A 23,226-nucleotide genomic window follows, 5' to 3' on the forward strand; every position below is an offset into this window, starting at 1 on the left:
AATAAATAATCAAATACCTAATTAAAACAGAAGTAAAAGAATAAAACATAACAAAATAAAAACTACTCATAAGAAAGAGAATAAAATAGGTTTTAAGTCTTGACTTAAAAATGTCCACAGACTCCAACTGCCTCACTGAGGGCCATGTACTGGATTAACTCAGAATGACATTGCCCCCTCAACAAACTTCCCCAGCCTTCTGGACATGATCAAGGGACTTGGGCTGTCGTACCTGGCTTTTCCCCTTTGGGTAACTCTAGAATTTTTACCTTGAATTTTCAAAAGCTCAACCCCCCCTTGTTCAAGGGCAGTGGGAGGAGCCAGAAACTAATGAATATAATTTTAATGTCAGGAATAAACTCACAGACACGGAGAGAACATGTAAACTCCACACAGAATGGACCTGGACTTTAATGGGAACTGAACCTAAGACCTTATCGCTGTGATCAATCAATCAATCAATCAATTTTTTTATATAGCGCCAAATCACAACAAACAGTTGCCCCAAGGCGCTTTATATTGTAAGGCAAGGCCATAAAATAATTATGTAAAACCCCAACGGTCAAAACGACCCCCTGTGAGCAAGCTACAGTGGGAAGGAAAAACTCCTTTTTAACAGGAAGAAACCTCCAGCAGAACCAGGCTCAGGGTGAGCATGTGATACCCGCTGCACCACCCTGACATGTTTACAACAGAGACTGAAATCTTTTAGTTCTGGTTCAGACGACATATCTGAGTGTTGATGTGAAACTGAATCTGATGAAACAGTTTAGAATTCAGAGAAACATTTTGAAACATTTGAAGCAGAAACTAAATCCTGACCTGAGAGTGTCCAGGTGACAGTGTGGACTCTCCAGTCCAGCAGACAGCAGCTTCACTCCTGAATCCTGCAGCTGGTTGTTACTCAGGTCCAGTTCTGTCAGACTGGAGGACTGAGAGCTGAGAACTGAAGACAGAACTTCACAGCTTCTCTCTGACAGATTACAGCCAGACAACCTGCAGAGACGATTAAAAACAAGAGTTTCGTAGTATAAATTAAGTTAGTGTTCAAATATCAAAGTGTCTCTGTCCTTACAAAGCTTTTTTAGATGCTTTGATCACTGGCAGCAGCATCAGAAGAGCCTCATGTGAAGCAGAGTATTTCTTCAGGTCAAACACATCCAGATGTTGATCTGATGACAGTAAGATGAAGATCAGAGCTGATAAATGAGAAGGAGACAGATGTTCTACAGAGAGACGTCCTGAGCTCAGGAACTGTTGGATCTGATCCACTAGAGAACGATCCTTCAGTTCATTCAGACAGTGGATCAGATTGATGTTTCTCTCTGCAGACAGATTCTCATTGAGCTTCTTCTTAATGTACTCGACTGTTTTCTGATTGGTCTCTGAGATTCTGTCTGTCTGTGACATCAGGCCTCGTAGGAGAGTCTGATTGGTCTCCAGGGAAAGACCCAGAAGGAAGGCCAGGAACAAGTCCAGGTGTCCATTTGGACTCTTTAAGGCCTCGTCCACAGCACTCTGATGGAGACGTGTTAGTTCAGATTTAATAAATATTTTAGTCCACCAGGATGTTGTTTGTTCTTCTGACAGCAGATTGACTCCAGACTGGATGAAGGTCAGATGGACATAAAGAGCAGCCAGAAACTCCTGAACACTCAGATGGATGAAGCAGAAGACCTTGTCCTGGTAGAGTCCTCTCTCCTCTTTAAAGATCTGTGTGAAGACTCCTGAGTACACTGAGGCTGCTCTGATATTGATGCCACACTCTGTCAGGTCCTCTTCGTAGAAGATCAGGTTCCCTTTCTGCAGCTGATCAAACGCCAGTTTTCCCAGAGACACAATCATCTTCCTGTTCTCTGGATTCCACAGTGGATCTGTCTCAGCTCCTCCATCATACTTGATCTTCTTCACTTTGGACTGAACCACCAGGAAGTAGATGTACATCTCAGTCAGGGTCTCTGGCAGCTCTGGTGTGTCTCTGGTGTCCAGCACGTCCTCCAGAACTGTTGCAGTGATCCAGCAGAAGACTGGGATGTGACACATGATGTGGAGGCTTCGTGATGTCTTCATGTGGGAGATGATTCTTCTGGACTGCTCCTCATCTCTGAATCTCTTCCTGAAGTAGTCCTCCTTCTGAGGGTCAGTGAAGCCTCTGACCTCTGTCACCATGTCAACATACTCAGAAGGGATCTGATTGGCTGCTGCAGGTCGTGTGGTGATCCAGAGGTGAGCAGAGGGAAACAGGTTCCTCCTGATGAGGTTTATCAGCAGAACATCCACTGAGCTCGACTCTGTGACATCAGTCAGGATGTTATTGCTGTGGAAGTCCAGAGGGAGGCGACACTCATCCAGACCGTCCAAGATGATCAAGACCCGGAAGTGTTGGAAGCTGCAGATTCCTGCTTCTTTGATTTCAGTAAAGAAGTGATGAACAAGTTCCACCAAGCTGAACTTCTTCTCTTTCAGCACATTCAGCTCTCTGAAAGTGAATGGAAATATGAAGTGGACGTCCTGGTTGGTTCGTCCTTCAGCCCAGTCCAGAGTCAACTTCTGTGTTAAGACTGTTTTTCCGATGCCGGCCACGCCCTTTGTCAGCACTGTTCTGATTGGTGGCTGTGTGTCAGCTGAGACTTTAAAGATGTCTTCACATGTGATTGTTCTTTGTTGTGTGTCTGTTTTCCTGGATGCTGCTTCAATCTGTCTGACCTCATGTTCCTCGTTGACCTCTGAAGCCCCGCCCTCTGTGATGTAGAGCTCTGTGTAGATCTCCTTCAGAAGAGTCGTCTTTCCTGCTTTAGAGATCCCCTCAAACACACGCTCAAACTTCTGCTTCATGTTAGATTTGAATTTATGACGACAAACTTCAGCACGAGTTCCTGAAAGAACAAACAGCACAGATCAGTTATTGAATGATGACATCACTTCCTGTTTTCCTGATAGAATTCACACATGAATATATTTCAAATGGACAAACATCACGTGTTATTTAGTGTCTGTGTTAAATGTGGACAGAAGTCCTCTTACTGCTCAGCAGACAGTCAGCCAGCTCATCATAATTCATTGACCTCATCAAGGTCACTGTGAGGTCCAGGAAAACCAGTCTGCTGCTCCTCTGCTCCTCATCCTCACTCTGACTCTCCAAGTATTCTGCATCATCTGTCAGGAGAACCTTCTGGATGATCTTCAGCTCATTTTTAACAAGCATCAACATTTTCTCCTCAAAATTCTGCAACCGAACATAAAGCTGGAGGTAAAACCTCATCACTTCATACAAGTGTGGATTTTGTCTCCACATTATACAATTTTTTACTGTTTAAGATTCCCTGGATTTTGTTCATAAAATCCAATTCAGTTAAAAACATTGAAAAGTTAAATCCTTTAAATCATTTTTCTGAAAGGTGGAGATCAGAATTTGTCAAAATAAAGCACAAATAATTCAAATCATCACTTTCAACAACAGTAAACCCATGAATGGTGCTCTCATGAATATAAATGAGAGAATAAACATCATCAAAGTGTTTGTTGCTGCAGCATGAAGACATTATGAACAAACTGTCTAATGATAATATCTGATTGAAGTCAACAGACCAGAAACCTGTGGTTCAGGTGTGTTTGATGCTGCTGAGCAGATGAAACCCTGAGAACCTCTGAGCTCTGCTGCTTCACTCTGTGGACCAATCAGAAACAGTTTACTCACAACAGTTCACATCAACCTGCATCATTATTCTGAACACTCAAAGTGGTTTTCATGGTCGTCTTCTTGGTCCTGCTGATCCCACTGAGAGTCAAACAGTCACACTGTTTATCTGTCGACACAGGACCAAGAGGAGGAGACTCGTATTTCCGGCTTGGAGGAGGAAAGTTGCTGATTTGATCAGAATAAATACACAGCTGAATGACAATATTTTGGATATTGAAAACCATTTAAGACGGGATAATATTTGTTTGTTGAACTTCAAGGAGTCCACAGAAGGTGAGGACCCGATTTCATTTTTGAAAAGTTCATTCCAAAGCTCCTACAGACGGCCGTCCACAATGCATTGCCCCTGACATCCTACCTGCGGTTTGACTGGCTAGGAGAGCCTATACCCTGGACTGTGCTGATCTGATCGAAAGGAATATACATTTTTGGATGGCATTTCCTGCTGTGCTATGTCTCCAGCTAAATGGAGTCTGGAAAGCTTTTAAGGATACCGAAGAAACCAGGGCTTTCCTGGAGAGTCCGGATATCTCAGCCTGAGTTTTGCTTAATTTTTTTTTTTTTTTTTCTGGGCTTAACACTTAACTGTTGAGGTGGGTTTATTGATGGACAGATGTCCCCCTGGAGTTTCTAGTATAAACCTTTTCCATGTCTTCTGTTATTTTTGATCCATGTTCTTTTATGGTAATGTATTGCAGCATTTACATTTCCCTGCAATATTCAGTATTTTTTGAGGCTTGCTGTGTTTCTGTGTTGGGTTGTGCTGCTGTTCTCCCTCGTTCAATATTCATAAATGGGATTATCATTATTTTATTTTGAATTGGTGCACAGACTTTAACCGTGCATTTGTTTACTCTGATGGCCAGGGTGGTGTGCGTTAGGTAGTTTGTGAACTAGAGATGCACCGATACCACTATTTTCCAGACTGAGTACAGGTGCGAGTACATACATTTTGGTACTCGTCAATACCGAGTACCAATATGAATACTTAATGATGCCATTAAAGTTTTATGATGACTTTGAACACACGTTTTTTCATCAGTTGTTCCTTACTTTTTGACTGTAACTCCTACCAATTTCATTAACTTTGTTTTGATTTACAAACACTTCACTTAAATCATGTAGCATCACTTTTTCACTAAAACAAATTGTCCTGTTGTATGGCTGGGGGGGCCTGGCTGCCTTTTTGTTTCTGTCTTTTGTCCTGTCTTTTGTTTTTCCTTCCAGGTGGCTTGCATTTGGGACTGAGTGGCTGTGTAGCTGAGTTTATCAGGACCTCACCCTGATCACCTGAGGCTGATCACCTGCGGCTCGTCAGGACTCACAGCTGTGGTGCATCTACATGGATTGGAACATGGTGGCATTTAAGACTGGAGTACACAGTGTGTATTTGCCAGAGACTCGACCTTGTGACCAGACGGGTGAGATCGTCGTCTCGGGAGCCGTCTCATCATCAGTGGATGCAGAGAACGTCCAGGTTTGATGCATGGTCTGTGAAACAGGAGGGGGTGAGGTCTCACGCTCGTCAGCACACTTCCTGAGGTACGTTAGATTTTGTGACTAACATTTATACAGTCAGTAAATGTGGTGTCCCTCACACCTTATTATATTGAGCTGTATGTTGGTCGTGTAATCAGCTTCCTCTGCAGTGGAGTTTTGTGAACTGGGTGTTCCATGCCTGCAGGGTGGGAAGCTGATTAGTAATTAAGCCAGGAAGTGTTTGCTGTTTGTGCACCTTTGAGCGTTCTCTCTGTGTGTTGAGTGTGGACTCACATAATGATTCCTTCTTTCACAGACTCGGTTTGTCGCGGCCACCTGGGGGGTGTCGGCGGGGTCCTTGGGTCCGGGTTGGTTCTGGCTCCGGACCGTTGGCGCTGCTGGGAGCGCACCGCAAAACCACCACGCCAGACCGCGCACTTTTATATTTTTTCACAGCACTGTTATGTTCATTAAACTCTGTTATCCTTTGTACCGTGCTCTGCTTATTTTATACTGGGTCCTTCAAACGCTGGTCGGTTCTCCGGGCTGCGTCCAACACATAACATGTCCTTTGACATTAACTGTGTGTTTCTTAACAAACATGACACTGCCAGACATCTCACTTAAATGTAATCTGTGGACTTCAGCACAACAAAATAAACAACACCAATAACTGAAATAAAACTGTCCATCAAATATTTATGTCTGTGAGGACTAAAAGCCATTTTTGAAAATGTGAGGGGCAGATTGTTTTTGATGAAAAGAAGCTTCAGCTGTGAGATTGTTTCTGTTTTCATCTAGATTGTGTGTGACACTGAGCTAAACAGCTTTTCAGTCTCCACACTATTTTTTTAAACTTTAAATTAAATACACACCAGTAACATACACAAATACAAACCGTAAATGTTTTTTGTTTCCCCAAAGGTGGAACATGTAAGGTCGGAGGAGCACGCACACACACATGGTGTCACGCGACATCTCTGCAACACACGGAGGCACAACGGAGTAATTTACCATTATTTTATATTATTTTTTTCTTTGTGGATCATGGGTAATTTCCTCACGTTCAGACAGAATAGTCCCTTGCCTGTGGTAAATGAGCCATTAACGAGGAGCAGTGACTCAAATTCTGGCCCAAATTGTGGCCTGTGGAGGAGGAGCGGAGGATCAACACACAGCACCACAGACATTCTGCAAATGGATTACACTTGTACCCGACTTAGCAGGTCTCCCATCAGCCTGGACACCCTCACCAAGGGCTGAAACTCATCAAACTGATGGACAACTTCCACCGCTGAAACCGCGATCTGAGTTCTGACGGAGGAACTGGCGCAAAGTGCCGAAGTCACGGAGGAACTTTTTTTCAGCCACACAAGGAATTAAAGTATTTTCAGAAGTTTTCCAAACTCAGGAGGCTTTGTGTGGATTACTTTTCTTCAGGATCGTATGAAGATGAATTCCACTGAAACAGGTAAGACTTTTTATTTACTCTCTGGGTGAATTTTCTCCACATGGACAGCATTGACAGACATAGTTCGACTTCTGAGTAACTTACAAGAAAGCCTGTAAAAGTCCATAAATTAGCCGCATCATTGTTTAAGCCACAAAACATATGAAAAAAGTAGTTTCTTATAGTCTGGAAATCACAGAGTATGTGTGTGAAAATCCTCCATTGAGAGGTTGAATCACGCTGCTGTAAAGGGGAATCGGGTGACGTAGTATCGGAGACATTTCATGATTACAAGTACGAGTAAATGGATACAGGATTGGACTGACACCCGATACTGGTATCGGAATCGGTGCATCCCTATTGTGAATGCGTTTCAGTTTTAATTATTTTGTTTAGGGCAGTGGTGTCAAAAGTACACACATTTGTTACTTAAGTAGAAGTATAGATACTGCAGTTTAAAAACACTCTGGTAAAAGTTGAAGTATCAACTTGACCTCTTTACTCAAGTAAAAGTGAAAACGTATGTGCTCCAAAACCTACTTAAAGTATAAAAGTACAAGGTAACCTTAAAAAAAAAAAGGTAAATGTCACTATATGAATTGAAAGCTTAATTTAAAAACTGATTCGTTCTACATGTGGCCCAAGACCCAAAACCCAAAATTACCCCCCAACACCACCTGCACGAAAATGTTTCAATTCTAGAAGCTCTGAAATGCAATTTGGGACTATTCCAGACAATAAACTGCAGTGAGTGCAGCATCCATTTAGTGAAGGAAGAAAAACAAACAAACAACAAAAAAAAACTTTCCTTTTTCAAATTCATTCCAGTAGTATTCTGCTCTTACAAGGATGCAGCAGTTTTCTAGTTTGGTAGATAGTTCTGGAGGAAATCACTGAAGAAATTAACACAATGAAAATATGGTTTGACGGAAAACAAACTGTCATTAAATAAGACGGGTGAAGTGGAGGTGTAAGAGTCACTAGGTGTTCACAGGAAACACTTATTTATTTATGTATGTATGTATTTCTTTATTTATGTTCATTGTTAGTTGCTTTTATGTTTTGTGTTGTTTCTATTCAGGTTCTTTTGGCCTCTTTCTCTAAAATTGTATATAATAATCATTAGATTATTAATATATAAACAAAAATAAATTTAAGAAATATTACCATTTGAAAACAAGTGCACCCGAACGTGATGAGAGCTGCAATTGCTTTTAACATTGAAAATGCCATAGACATGCTAACGCGTTAGCATCGCTCCCGTTTTTAAGTTATAAAATACATCAACTGTTTCAGAAGACCATAACTGGTCGGTTTAACATAGAAAAGGTAAATAATACTCACAGAAGTATGCTCTTTAGGGTTGTAGCGGGGGAAATTAAGCGAAAGAAAGAATAAATGAAGCAATAGGTTGAAGCAATGCTTCAATCTGCGAACCACTGCTTCGATTGGTTCACGGTTCAAAGCAAAGCCGTGCTGCAGAAAAGTTGATTACAGGCACACATGACGTGAAATATATATATATATATATATATATATATATATATATATATATATATATATATATATATAAACACTAAACTGAAGCCAAGAGTAACAAGGCTGTTTGTTTTAAAAATGTAAGGAATAGAAAGTACAGATACTTGTGTGAAAATGTAATGAGTAGAAGTCAGAAAAATAAGTAATAGAGTAAAGTATAGATACTAAAAAGTGTACTTACGTACAGTAACAAACTATTTGTACTTCATTACTTGACACCTCTGGTTTAGGGCCCTGTCCCACTGGGGAGAGGATCAATTGCGCATGAATTGAGTACACAAATTACGGCGTTCGTTGTCGTCTGCAACAAAAATGGCCAAAAATGACAACCGTCCCAGTATGAATTATGGATATATTAATAATATTTTGCGAATATATGATGAACAATCACGGTTATATAATGCATGTAGTGAGGAAACTGATCCGACACAGTGAGATTATCACGGCTTTATTATGGGTGTATTATGAATGCATCGCGCACGTGTTGCGCATGCATGGCATCTGCAATGCAGTCATAAGCTCACACTGGCCTTTCGGCATCACTATTCACACCAACAATACAGCCTCTGGAGCAAGTGCTGGACTTGGACAAGTTGATCATAGCGTTAATGTTCATTTTGTCATGCAAGGGTTAAGAGTGTCACAGAAAACAGACTTCGGCATGAGTTGTAGCTAAACAGCAACTCTTCCCTTTGTTAGTGTTAAATAAAAGTCCTGGAGGAGACCCGATTGCAGCAGCTACGTCTTTGTGGATTTACATAGCCGGACTGGCACTGACTGGCAGGTATGTCGCTTTCTGCCACATATAGTGCTTTGGGTTTACGTGACATGTTTGTTATGCATTCACAGATTGTACGCAAATCAGCTGCAAAGCAGATGTAATAAAAACACTTCGTGGCCAATTTGTATGCATTCGCTACAACATATTTTAGTTTGTGATGTGGACGTGATGGGCACGATATATATCTGTTTTACACACTGTCCTAGTCTGCTGCCAAGCCACAAATCCCCATCAGTTGTGGATATCAGCGGTTAACGGCAGATATACAGCGCATAGAGTGAGTATGTATTGTGTATGAAATGAGTATATAGGGAGTATGTAAGGCAGATGTCATCCGCATCCAGATTTTTGAACAGCTCAAAAATCCTGGCTGTGGACATGCGTGCCTCTGTGGATGATCATGGGCATGTTCGGATGACAGCCGACTCATACAGGCATGTTACATGGATATTGCGGATATTTGGCGAATATGGGCCAATTTTGTGCGCAATCCATACGCAAATCCTCCTAAACGCCAGTGGGACAGGGCCCTTAGCTGCAACTGCAGTCTAGGACAGATCAGTCCTTTTTTTTCCTCCATGGGAGCTTTCGCTAAGGAAGTTTCCTTTCTGCTCATGCTCTGTTTGTATTTCTGTGTGTTTATGTTTTTGTGGTTGCTATGTTGGTTTTCTCAACTATAATGCATGAGGCCTTGATAATCCCGTGAGCATGTTACTATACTGAACTTTCTATGTCACCAAGGGATTCGGATTGCAGTGTTACAGGAGACCCATTTGCTTGGAGGCAACATTCACAGATTAGCATATCTATGGGGAGGTGATGGCCATACGCTTTGCCTCTCATAAGAAACAATCTCTCATTTACATACTGTGTATTTTACAAAGTAAACTTGCTGTTTTTGACAATCTTTTGCAGCAATGCTCTGACGAGGAGATTGCATCCTGTTACGACCTAGTTAAAAAAGAAACTGACATTCTTAAGTGCCCCTTCACACACAGTACGAAGAAGTACAAATCAGGGTGAATCATGGCGGAACAGCTCATATGAACGAACCACGAAAACATCGAACCAACGGACAGGTGTGAATGACACAGCTGCGGTTTCATGCACTCGGGAACACAGTGCGAGCAGCTGCACGATGTGTTACCACATCACGCAGCTGCTGTGAAAAATAAATAATTAAAAAAATACATGCTGTTTTGGTTTTATGCACATGGTATATGCACACAGGATCACAGTGCCGTGAAAATAAAAAAAAATAAAAATACATGCCACCCACGGAATTCGAACATGCAATTTCCAAAAGCTCTGATTGCCAGCCAGAAACATTAGCACTGAGCTACCATCACTGTTCTCTAAAAGGTGCGGGAAAATGGCTCATATCAAGAAGGAAATGGACATATTTAAAAAAATAAAGCCACACACCATATAAAAACACCACATTTTATGGAATCCCTCTTATCAAGTGGACAATACAGGTATGATCCATCTGTTCCTCTGTAGATGACCCATGGTCAAGACGTACAGTCATGAAATGACATGAATGAGAAGCAGGGTGCTCTTATCATATCCACATCTGCTGGCAGCATGTCCAGCCAGCCCTGCATGCGTGTCCAGCCTGACACAGCAAGCATTTTTGGTCTCATGGTTGCAGGGCTGGCACTTTTTGGCTTATGTGCTGCATCAAGAACCACTGCCCCTTGCTTATCCCTCATGATTAACAAGGTTGGCAAAGCAGTGCATTCTCAGACTGCGCTGACTCTTGAACTCAGATGCAATTTAGACGACATCTTATCTTCATTATTGGGATTTGGTTGTTCAAGTGGAACTGTTAAAAGTGTTTTTCACTGCTCAACCACAACACTCTAGGCTTATCTAGCCTCAAGGACAAATTGCCCGACTGTTTTCTCCTCCAGAGGAATGTCTTCAGGCTCTTGTGAGATTATTTGGCTCCTTCTTATCTCAACCCACATAGACAATAAACTGACAGACTTACACATGGACAAAGACTGAAGCATGCTCCATTTTCCCCTTTACCTCCCTTTCTGCTCCCCCATCAGTCACCCCATCCCGGCCACCGCTCACACCACCCCTTCTCACTCCTGGGGCTGTGCGGTTTTTAGCTGCGGCAAGTCCCCGCTCCCCCCAAGCTAGCAGTGTCGTGACTCTAGTTGCAGAGGCCTTCACCCACTTTACCTCAATTCGCATGATGGAGTGCTTCAAGTTTAGTACACATAAACAATGTCAAATGTATATGTCTTGTCTTTAATTTTGATGTGTGCCATTATTACGGTAAACAAGTAATAATTGTGGATTAATTGCTGTATCTTGCCTGAGGTAACTGGAGTGTTAATGTAATTGCCTTTTTTTGGATCAATAAAGATGTCTGAAGTCAGACACACACTTTAATTTGGGATTTTTGTGCATTGATGATGTGTACTTTTTATTATTGGCATTTACGGTTTAATTATTACAGTTTATTTTGTTTAGTGCTTTGATTCCTGTTCAAGTCTGATGTCTTATTTGCTCCCAAACTAGTAGTAAAAAAAAAAAAAAAAAAAAATATATATATATATATATATATATATATATATATATATATATGAAGTAAGTCCCTTTGGCTGCTCCCTTGTGTTTCACTCAGGGTAGCCACAGCAGTTCTAAGATGGACCTGCATGTTGAATATTGGCACAAGTTTTATGCCGGATGCATTTCTGGTCACAACTCCACATGACAAAAACGAAGATGGCAGGGTTGCAGTTTGAACCAGGAGCCTTCCACACTAAAACCAAATGCACAAACAACTTGGACAACACCCCCGCTGGATGTTGTACTGACAAAACTGGGTTTACCCTCAGTAGTGGAGTAATGGAGCTGCACAATCATGCAGATTTTCATATCTAGGGTGTTTACGCTCTGTTTTCCCAGGAAATTGTTATCATTATTATTATTTTTGTGGAGCTTTCCTGGACCATAAGTGCCAGCGGTCTGAAAAATCTTCAGTCAATGAGCAGGCTGCATGTGCACGTTAACACAGTATGTGAAAAACTGGCCTGTGGAGTGCACCATTTCTGCAAAAGCCACATTGATAAATCTACTGGGTTTCCTGTTGACAGATCAAAACTCTGATCGATTAAAAAAAAGCATCTTTTGAATTGTTAAAGTTTGATTTGGTTAAAGTGTGCATCCTTTCACTTGCCCTGTGAGGTGGAGAGCAGCCAGTGGACCAAGACACAGCACGGTTTGTTTTTAAAAATACACAAACACACTGCTTCACTTTAACATCTCTTGAAATGGTACCATGGTTACAGAACACTTTGTGAAAATGACAAAGATTGAACCCATTTCCACGTGGACAAGGACTTATTTTGTAAATTTCAGATAAGATGTAAAGTTGAAGTTGCAGCAAATGGCTTCTATTGGTATTTAAAAAAAAAGTCAATTCTTGAAGCTTCTCCCGAATGACTTGTGTGGGGGGACTGGTACTTGGATGGAAGCCCCCCTGCCCCAGATGTCTGGTGCCGTCACGCTCTAAGTTTCTGTGAGCCCTGAGACATTCCTTCAACGCTGTGACTTTGCAGCACTTGTCTTCTGGAGAAGGCTGTCCATCCATTGTCCAAGAGACATTTGACTAAACAGGCGATGAAATCACAGACTGTATATATGTTGGACAAAGTCTGCAGGTTTTCTGTTTAGACCCTGAACAGCTGATATGAAGCCCATTTCTGGGTGTCACAGTGTTGGCAGAAGCTGCAGCGTTGAACTGTGGCTACATCACAATGAACTCATTAATGAATAAAGGAGAGGATCGTGGGTGATTCTGTGTGTGATGACAGAAGCCTGGACACACTCCTCTCTTCTAGTCTGAACCAACAAACTAACAGACTAACCTCAGCTTGGAGGTTTATTAAATCATATTTCTGGTTACTGTGTGGTGGTGTTCCAAACTGTTTCATTTGGTGTAGACATTAAAAGTTATGAGCTGCTTATTTTCTCAGGTGTTGTGGCAATCCCTCAGTGTCTCTTCATGACTGAATGGGCCCAGTCTTGATGTGGACTGTTTCTGACACACTGTAAACAGTTGCTGCTGACTGCTTTCATTGATCTGGATCCTCGTTCTTCTCCTTATTATTATTGGTTAAGGTAATAGGATTAGTAAGTGGAATAGTTTTGACTGTGTTGAATGCTTTGGTCTCCAAAGGTCAAACAATGTCAACGTCCATTGGATTCTATGACATGTGACATATGTTACCCCATAATATGAGAACTAAGGATGTCACTTGGTGCAAACTATTCCTTTTTGAAACCCTATTAACTCAACCAATACTTTGCATCACTTTTCTACCAAAATTGGAGTAACTTTAACTTTTGAACCCTGTACAAACTGTAATTGACCTTTCTCACCATTCTTGCTGTTTTAACCCCATAACTCCAGAACATTCAGTTGTAGATAGTCCAAACTGTACCTTTTTGGAATCTTAATGTGGTATAGTTTTCAATATAACTGGAGCATTTTTAATTTTTGACCCCTGTGTAATTCCTCAATTGACCCCCAACCTGGCTGCCTATTGAAAATTCAAGTGGCCAATCGCTTTTTTCAAAATAGTAATGTTAAGGAGTATTGCTGCCAAATTTGGTGCTTGCTTCACCATTTGAATGATTCCACTGTCAATATTCTGTTATCTGCTGCACTGTCTGTGCTATTTGTCCCCTTTTTTGCTAAGACTTCCCTTCAAGCAGAGAGTAGATATGCTTGGGAAGTCAGCTGTCATCCATCCTAACAATCTGACCCACCCACTGAAGCTGGCTCTTGATGATGACACACTCAGGACACTGATGTTGGTATCGTAATCTTCCAGGGGTCGAAATATATTTTTTAACCTATTTGCACTGGTCCTCGTGACAAAAAAATTACTTGCACCAAAAAAAAAAGTTACTTGCACAACCAAAAGTCAGTCTTATATCAACCTTAATACTCATCTGATGTGTCAGACTCTTCCTCTCTGGGCCCGTAAAGCCTCTTTCATACCGGGGCTGCTTCCAGCTGTGTCGTGTATCGTCATGACAATGCCACGTGGAAGCAACTCAGTGCCGAAACAAGCAGCTCGACACCACAACAGCACGAGGGAGGCAAAGGACGAAGCAAATCAGACGCCAAAAATTAAACATGTTTAATTTTTGTTTGCGTCCTCTGTTCGACACAGAAATTAAGTGGTTTCAGCGCAAGTCAGAGCAACAGGATGGTACTCAGCGTGACTGGAAGCCACACACTCACAATACAACGTTACCCAATGCAATCTGATTCCTCCTGTGTTCCATTGTTACTGAAGTCTAAATCACACAGGATTGTTTTACACTGTGCACAGTGCAGTAAAACTACATGATCAAAAAAGAGCACAGAAAAAAAAATGCTGATTGTAGCTGCTGCTCCTCGCTCTGCTTCTCTCACAAAAGTGTTTAAATAAAATCCATAAACGTCCTGCTCACAGACTGATTGCCAGAGACAGGACATCTCCAGTCCACTCACGGACGATTTGTTCGCGCATGCGCACATCTCGCGGTCAAAGGAGGAAAGATAAACTCAGAGCGCTCACCTGCAGCCCTGCACAATAACAAATATAAACTAGAAGCACTCAGAGAGTGGAAACCTCCACAAAGGCCACGGGGTCACTGACGCCATAACATCTACACGCTGTGGAATCATTGAACCTAAAAAAGTCTAACGATGTTTGCTCAGTAGTAAAAAAAAGTTTCATCTGCTGTGACTCGATAGCATGTATCCTTAGCGCTTGGCATCACAGTTTATTGCAACTTGTACCTTTCCCAGAAGCTACTGTCATCTGAGCACTGATATTGATATTGCATGTGCTTATAGACAAAAACAAATGAGACAAAATTCAATTTATTATTCAACTAAACTGCAAATATATGAATTTTTTTAACATTTATGAAACACTTCTCTAAATAAATAACAGTACATTCTGAAATAGAACTATTTTTGAAGTGTTGCATGTGCCACATAATGAAGTTCACCTTCTATATGTTCAGTGAAGTGCACCGAAGCAGAATATATGCGACAGTAAGGTGCTGATGTCAGCCTCTGGGTTTTCTGGATCCTAGGCATGATTCATCAACACCTGGGAGTGGGTTTTGCACCTTGTGTACTTAGTTCAGTGATGAAAAGTTATTGTATAAAAACGATTTTTCGGTAATGGCAGTTTGAAGCTACATCAAATCTGATGACACCTTACTTAATCAGTACAGATTCAGCTACAATTTGGTGTTAGTTGTGCATCTCTAGCTTCATTTGTCGCCTCACACTGACACATTTTCTATTTTTCCCTATATTTTTGCATATTCTGGATCACCAGATCCGGAATCCGGATCCGATCATCACCAAACTTTGTTGTTTGATAGAACATTTGACTATGTTACACCCTGTTTTTTTTTCAAGCCTTTCTGCCTTGTTTTTTTTTTTGAGTTAGAAACTAGAATGTCAAAATTCCCCCTATCCCGCAATGGTGAAGAATCCTTTAAAAATTTCTGGATCCGGATCATGATCCGGGTCATCACTAAAATTTAATCACTTGTTCCTCTTGTCATTTCCAACCACTCCACAAAATTTCATCAAAATCCGTTCAAAACTTTTTGACCTATCCTGCTGACAAACAGACAGACAAACCAACAAACGCGACCGAAAACATAACCTCCTTGGCGGAGGTAACTAGAAGAGAAATCAGAGTGCACAGTCTGTCTGCAGCCAAACTGTGCACTCTGATTCCTCTGTGCAGAGAACCTGCATGCTGCGTTCTCACCTCCTCTCTGCCCCCTGCTGTGCGCATCTGACGCAGACATTCCTGTGTCATCATGACGCCACATGAAGCAACTCGAAGCAGGTCCAGTGTGGTTATGACAGAGTTTGAGGGAAGAGCAGCAGCAGTGGCAGTTTTTTTTTTTTTTGTCACAGATCTTTTATTTTATTAGTGGAACAAGAACAACATGTGGGCTTTTGTAACATCTGACATTTGAACAGGTTTAATTACATATACATATATATATATATTAGGGGTGTAACGATACAAAAAAATCATGGTTCGATACGTACCTCGGTTTTGAGGTCACGGTTCGGTTTATTTTTGGTACAGTCTGGGAACAAAATGCAAAACCTAAATTTGCTTGTTGTTTAAACCAACAATTTATTTTAATATTATACAAACAGGAAAATAAAATAATTGCAAAGTGCTGCCTGGTAATAAGTTAAATAAAAATTTCTCAAAAAAACAACAATATGTCAATTGATTTCCTGGAAGCTGCGCTCCTCATGCGGTGTGAATTCACACACACATACACACAGTGTAAATACAAGGTCTGTTAGAAAAGTATCCGACCTTATTTAAAAAAAAAAAAAAAAAACATATGGATTTGAATCACGTGTGCTTGCATGAGCCAACCTTGAACCTTCATGCGCGATTTTTTTCATGCCTGTCGGTTGCGTCATTCGCCTGTGAGCAGGCTTTGAGTGAGGAGTGGTTCACCCCTCTTGTCGTTTTTTTCATTGTCAGGGAAATGGCTGAGAGACTGACGCTTTGCTTGATCAAATTTTTTTTAGAACCTGTGAGGCACATCCAAGTGGACACCATTCGAGAAATTCAGGTGGTTTTTGGGGAAAATTTTATGGGCTTCAAAGACATTAAGGGATGTTACTGTCGCTTTAAGGATGCCCACAGCAGCTGTGGGGCGCGCCGCGCTCCAGCTGCCATCGACAGGCTGAGCGACCATTTCATTTCTAAAAGGATGGCTCTGTGGACCCGTGACCATCGTGTGCAATTTCTCTGGTTATCACAAGAGCTGGACATCACCCATTTTCCTGCATATTTCACTTTTAACAAGAGATTTTGTCTTGGAAAGCCGAGCGGATACTTCGCGTGTCATGATGGATTCGCTGCTGGACCGACACAAAACCACCTCCATTTTGGTCCCACAGGACGGCTTTGAGATGGCGTTCAGACAGCTGTCGGTGGTTTTTCAGTCGAGTGATTATCCAAGAAATTGGGGGCGAGCCTGGACATGCCAGAACATGTTCTGTGACGTTTCATCACGGCGTTGCTTTGCGCGTCGTGGCACCACCGTGACGTGCGGAATTCCTCCACACGTCTGTCTCAATTTGCCGAAAAAGTGCTGATGTCCACGTCTTTTCACAATTCCTGTGCTAGTCCAGACAACGTCCCGGATAAAACACAACGTCCTGAGACATGCCTTTCAGTGCTTACCAGTCTAGTGAGTATCAGAGAAATTGTGGAGAGCTGGACATGTCCCAGCTTGTCCTTCTGGCACTCCGAACCGGAGGTGTTCTTTGTCTCGCTTGCTGTCATGACGCGCGAAGCGTCTGCTCGGCTTTCCATGACAAAAACTCCTCATAACAGTGGAATGTGCCGTTCATTTCCAAACTGGACGCTGCGTTTTATCCAGGACATCATCTGGACTAGCACAGGAATTGTGAAAAGACGTGGACATCAGCACTTTTTCGGCAAATTGAGACAGACGTGCAGAGGAATTCCACGCGTCACGGTGGTGCCGCGACGCACAAAGCAACGCCGTGATGAAGCGTCACAGAACATGTTCTGGCATGTCCAGGCTTGTCCACAATTTCTTGGATAATCACTCGACTGAAAAACCACCGACAGCTGTCTGAACGCCATCTCAAAGCCATCCTGTGAGACCAAAATGGAGGTGGTTTTGTGTCGGTCCAGCAGCGAATCCATCATGACGCGCGAAGTATCCGCTCACCTTTCCATGACAAAATCTCTTGTTGAAAGTGAAATCTGCAGGAAAATGGGTGATGTCCAGCTCTTGTGATAACCAGAGAAATTGCACACGATGGTCACAGGTCCACAGAGCCATCCGTTTAGAAATGAAATGGTGGCTCAGCCTGTCGAAGGCAGCTGGAGCGCGGCGTGCCCCACAGCTGCTGTGGGTGTCCTTAAAGCAACAGTAACATCCCTTAATGTCTTTGAAGCCCATAAAATTTTCACCAAAAACCACCTGAATTTCTCGAATGGTGTCCACTTGGATGTGCCTCACAGTTTCTAAAAAAAATTTGATCAAGCAAAGCATCAGTCTCTCGGCCATTTCCCTGACAATGAAAAAAACGACAAGAGGGGTGGACCCACTCCTCACTCAAAGCCTGGCGAATGACGCAACCAACAGGCGTGAAAAAAAAATCACGCATGCGCATGAAGGTTCAAGGTTGGCTCACGCAAGCACACGTGATTCCAATCCATATGTTTTTGTTTTTTTTTTAAATAAGGTCGGATACTTTTCTAACAGACCTCGTATAAGGTCTCGCCTGTGTGTTTTAGTGAAGAAAAGTCGCTCTGCGGCACTTTGCACAGTCAGATCAGTTAGCGGAGCAAAGCCTTCTCCCCCATCCTTCTGCCCCGGGTTTAAGTCTTTGAGCAGCAAGTCGAAAAAGTCACAGTGCCTCAGTAATGTCTCATTTACCACAGCCTCCATGCAATTCTGGCTGCACAGGCGATGACATCTCAAGAAAAAGTTATAAAATTACTCAGTTCTTCATGTGGAGCAGGGACACCGTGCGCGTGCTGGATGATGTGCGTGTCAATTTTTAAGTATAACACTTCAGGGAAAACAATGCATTTGTGGTACATATTTAATTAAAAGTTACTCTTTCTGTCTAACATCTTTCTGTGTAAATATCTCATGTTTCAACGGGGAGACCCGCGGCTTATAGACAAGCACGGTATATTTATGTACAAATTCCTTTTTCTTTTTAAAACTGGTGTGTCGGCTAATATTCAGGTGTGCTCTATAATCCAGAAAATACAGTAAATAAACGCAACGCGAACTCACACGTGCACAGCCCTGTACCAAACCAAATGTCCTGTACCAAAACGGTTCAATACAAATACATATATATATACATATATATACATACATATATACATATATATATATATTTAAATTATACATTTATTGTTATTTACATTACTTATTAAGATGCTACTGTCTTATGTACAATTTGTACGTAATGTTGAAGCCCCTCTATTAAACAATCAAAAAGACTATCTGTCTTTATGAGCTTTTGACAAGAGCAGAAATTAGCTTTGAGTTAGCATACACGCTGACGTCTGCGAAATGTCTTGTACAGCACTCCAGAGGTGTTGTCAGGTTACAAAAACACCATTTTCACTTTGCCATTTGTCACTTTGTTCACTTATGTTTAAAGTTGCTTGACGCAAGGACGTTTCGCTTCAAATCGCAGAAGCTCCCGCAGCTAAAATTCTTGCTCTGGAAGTCTGACTTCTGTCTGACTCCTGTAGAGATGAATAAAACAGAAGCCAACAAAAGCTGGAGTTTTAAACCTAACCAGACCCCTCCTACTGAGATGCAGACTGCTATAGGCTAGTGACTAAATAAAAATAGCTCTAATTAGCAACTATTGTGCTCTAGTTAGCACACCTAATGACAGGACAGCTGTCTCTCTAATGATGGGATGGATGCCTTTCTGATGGCTCCCTTGGTGATGTGAGTGACTCATTACCATGAACAAAAGACTGAAACTCCTTTGACCTGAGTAGGATATGATTCCTTCTTTGTTATGTTCTCAAATGCCATATACCAACACAGTGCAGAGTAGCTACCTAAACTCTGTGAGTGAGATACATTATCTCGTCATTAGTTTTACATCCTCATTGAGCACTTCTTTGGATGCTGTAGCTCCTCTGAAAAAGAGAGCCTTAAACCAGAAGTGCCTGACTCCGTGGTATAACTCACAAACTCGCAGCTTAAAGCAGATAACCCGTAAGTTGGAGAGGAAATGGCGTCTCACTAATTTAGAAGATTTTCACTTAGCCTGGAAAAAGAGTCTGTTGCTCTATAAAAAAGCCCTCCGTAAAGCTAGGACATCTTACTACTCATCACTAATTGAAGAAAATAAGAACAAACCCAGGTTTCTTTTCAGCACTGTAGCCAGGCTGACAAAGAGTCAGAGCTCTATTGAGCTGAGTATTCCTTTAACTTTAACTAGTAATGATGGTATTTGGTTAGACTCTTTCTCTCCGATTGTTCTGTCTGAGTTATTTTCATTAGTTACTTCCTCCAAACCATCAACATGTCTATTAGACCCCATTCCTACCAGGCTGCTCAAGGAAGCCCTACCATTAATTAATGCTTCGATCTTAAATATGATCAATCTGTCTTTATTAGTTGGCTATGTACCACGGGCTTTTAAGGTGGCAGGATAGCACACATAGCGTGGGTGTGCATGCCAGCTTGGTTGTATAACCAACAGATTCAAATACCCCCCTTGATATGAATGCATCCTTTCTCTGCACATGCTAAACCTCTCTTTGAAAAGATTTGAACAACTCTACAAACTTTAGTGTTTTCAGACCTGTTTATAGCAAAAACAAATGTGAGTATTCTGTCATTTACTGACTAATCATATACTGAACATTTTGATTGTAAGAATATAATACACAATTCAATACAAAGTAACTTTCTTCCATGTGCTTTGTTATCCCCATACTCCCCTCTACCAATATTACACCCATGATATTTGACACCATGTGTGAATGAGTAGATATGCCGTCCTACTTAAAAATAGTCCTTAAATCTGATTTAATCATTATGGCAATATGTACCCTCAAACTGAGATTTTTCTGTACCTAATGGCCAATACTGCGTTATGTTTATCAAGTTCAAAATAAATACAGGGTAAAGTCTTCATAATACTGTCCCCAGGAACAAGGATTTAGACCTGCAGATAGTGTGCCAGTTCAGATATTCAGCATCTCAAATCCAAAATTAACATTTGCTTAAAAGCCATTTTATTTTAGTAGCATTCTTATGAACTAAATTTGCAATGTATCAACAATTATAAAGGTCATAACATCAATTCTGATTAATGATTATGAGCATACTTGATCTGCAATATAAAGTCTGAAGAACTTAATTGTTGTTTCTTGCATGCAGCAAAATTCAGTTTTCTCTCTTGGTTTGGGGATTCCAAACCTTTGCCTATTCGGACTACATATACTTATAAGATATCTACAATTATGACAAAATATAAACTTTGGAATATTTTGTAGATTACGAGGTCTGTCCAAAAAGTATCGGGCCTTTTAATTTTTTTCAAAAACCATATGGATTTGAATCACGTGTGATTGCATCAGCCAAGCTTGAACCTTCGTGCGCATGCGTGACTTTTTTCACGCCTGTAGGTTGCGTCATTCACCTGTGAGCAGGCTTTGTGTGAGCAGTGGTCCACCCCTCTTGTCGGATTTTTATTGCGAATAAATGTCTGAACGATTTGGAGCTTTGCTGCATCAAATTTTTCCAGAAACTGTGAGAGACCTCCAGCTGGACACCATTTGGAAAATTTAGATGGCTTTCAGTGACGATTTTATGGGGATTACACAGATTAAGGAGTGCTCCAGCCGGTTTAAAGACTGCCCACAGGTCTGAGAGCGCTGTTGTGTGGGCCGCTGAAGAGGAGGTACTGCTGGCCCACCACCACCAGAGGGCGCCCTGCCTGGAGTGCGGGCTCCAGGCACCAGAGGGCGCTGCCACCTCACAGGAGCAGCCAGGGTGACAGCTGTCACCCATCACCTGCGACAGCTGTCATCAATCACCGGATCTGCAGGGATATATCAGCAGGACGGCATCTCCACCTCATTGCCGAGATATCACACTACCAAGGAGGTAACGAACTCAGCCAATCATTCTGTTGATTAAAACCTTAATACCTTGTTGCTTGTGTATAGGACAGCTGAAGACTGTGTTGGACGTTATTGGATAAGTACTCACATTCCTACACTGCAGTATTGTATCTGACGAGAGGTGGAGGTGGTGTTTCCACCCTACGTGTTGCTGGGGTGCAGCCGCACCCACATCTGACTGTTTCGTTCCTCGCCAGCAGTACCGGGATCCGACGAGCTGAGGCAGTGGGCCACCTGGGAGTTCGGGACTTGGCGCTCCAGTATTCCCGGGGGTCGGGTGGTGCGGTGGAAATCGGGTGGTTCCGGTTCGACTTGGACAGACTCTCCTACCTTCGAGCCTGCCCACACGACACCATTGGAATTCGGCTTGTTCCCGAAATTGTAAATCAGTTGTGTTTGTTGTGCAAGTTTCACAACAGTAAAGCTTTGTTATTTGACTTCTCCATTGTCCGTGTCATTTGCGCCGCCTGGTTGTGTCCGTTTCCTACACTTTCACAACAAGCGCGGCGCACTCTGAGCGCTGATGGACAGGCTCAAACCCCGCTCAAACAGCCAGATCATTTCCAACGTGAAGGCTTTGTTGATCCGGGACGTCATCTAACTTTCACAAAAAAGGCAGAAGGCATGGACATCAGCACTTTTTCAGCACATTCTACTGTTACAGGAGTTTTTTTGGACGGCTTTCAGGTGGCTTTCAGATGGCTTCCGGTTGCTTTTCAGTCGTGTGAGTATCCGAGAAATTGTGCATGAGCTGGACATGCCCCAACATGTCCTGTGAGGCTTCATCACGGCGGTGCTTTGCGCCATGCGGCTCCGCCACAATGCAAATAATAAAAAGGTCCGATACTTTTTGGACATACCTTGTATATCTTAAACTGGTGAACCTGGGAACGCCGGGTACCCCAGCTAGTATATATATATATAATACACGTACTGTTACTTTACATACAATTTGTACATGTTCAAGGTGTTGTGAAAGTGTCGTGACACGGACCCACAACATCGGGGCGTTAATGACGGACAATGGATAAGCCAAAAGTAACAATTTAATGTTGTGAATCGCACAACGATGTACAGACAATAACAATATGGTGGAATGTCAATTATACACCAGGTGACGTGTGGGCAGGCTCGACGATAGAAGACGCCTGGCGAGAGAAGAGCCGGATCCCACACAGCTTCCACCACCAACAGAGCTGAAGAACACCGGAGCCGCCAAGCCCTGCGCCCCAGGTGGCCGCTGTCTTCAGCAGTCAGACCCGGTACTGCTGGCAGAGAACAGAGACAGTCCTGATGAGTGTGAGTTCGCACACTCAGTAATCCCACAGTCTGTATACAGTTAGGGGGAAAACCTCCACCTCCAATCACACACTCGTGCAGCTCCTGTGAAACCACTTATCTGGTTTGGGGTGTGAGGCGAAGCCGTCGCAGTCCACACCAAACGCCAATACCGCAGATAAGGACACCGTCACAGGAAAACGGCTGCAAATGAGATCAGACTATTAGTCACAGTTAAGCTTAGCAGAGTAATTACCTG

At 42.3% G+C, this 23,226-nt stretch overlaps 1 protein-coding gene across 2 annotated transcripts in view; it reads right to left on the minus strand.

Annotated features, from left to right (window-relative positions):
* The window catches only part of LOC117503798 (NACHT, LRR and PYD domains-containing protein 3-like), a 58,241-nt gene that overhangs the window by 15,898 nt on the left and 19,117 nt on the right, over positions 1-23,226 (minus strand). For both annotated transcript variants that reach the window (XM_034163061.1, XM_034163062.1), the window contains exons 4-7: positions 3,589-3,667; positions 3,025-3,226; positions 1,076-2,876; positions 823-996 (exon numbers count right to left, since the gene is read on the minus strand). In XM_034163061.1, the coding sequence (XP_034018952.1) occupies positions 823-996; positions 1,076-2,876; positions 3,025-3,226; positions 3,589-3,667 (2,256 nt within the window). The remainder of the gene's footprint in view (positions 1-822; positions 997-1,075; positions 2,877-3,024; positions 3,227-3,588; positions 3,668-23,226) is intronic.

Source organism: Thalassophryne amazonica, chromosome 22, assembly GCF_902500255.1.
Source record: "Thalassophryne amazonica chromosome 22, fThaAma1.1, whole genome shotgun sequence".
Taxonomy (NCBI): domain Eukaryota; kingdom Metazoa; phylum Chordata; class Actinopteri; order Batrachoidiformes; family Batrachoididae; genus Thalassophryne; species Thalassophryne amazonica.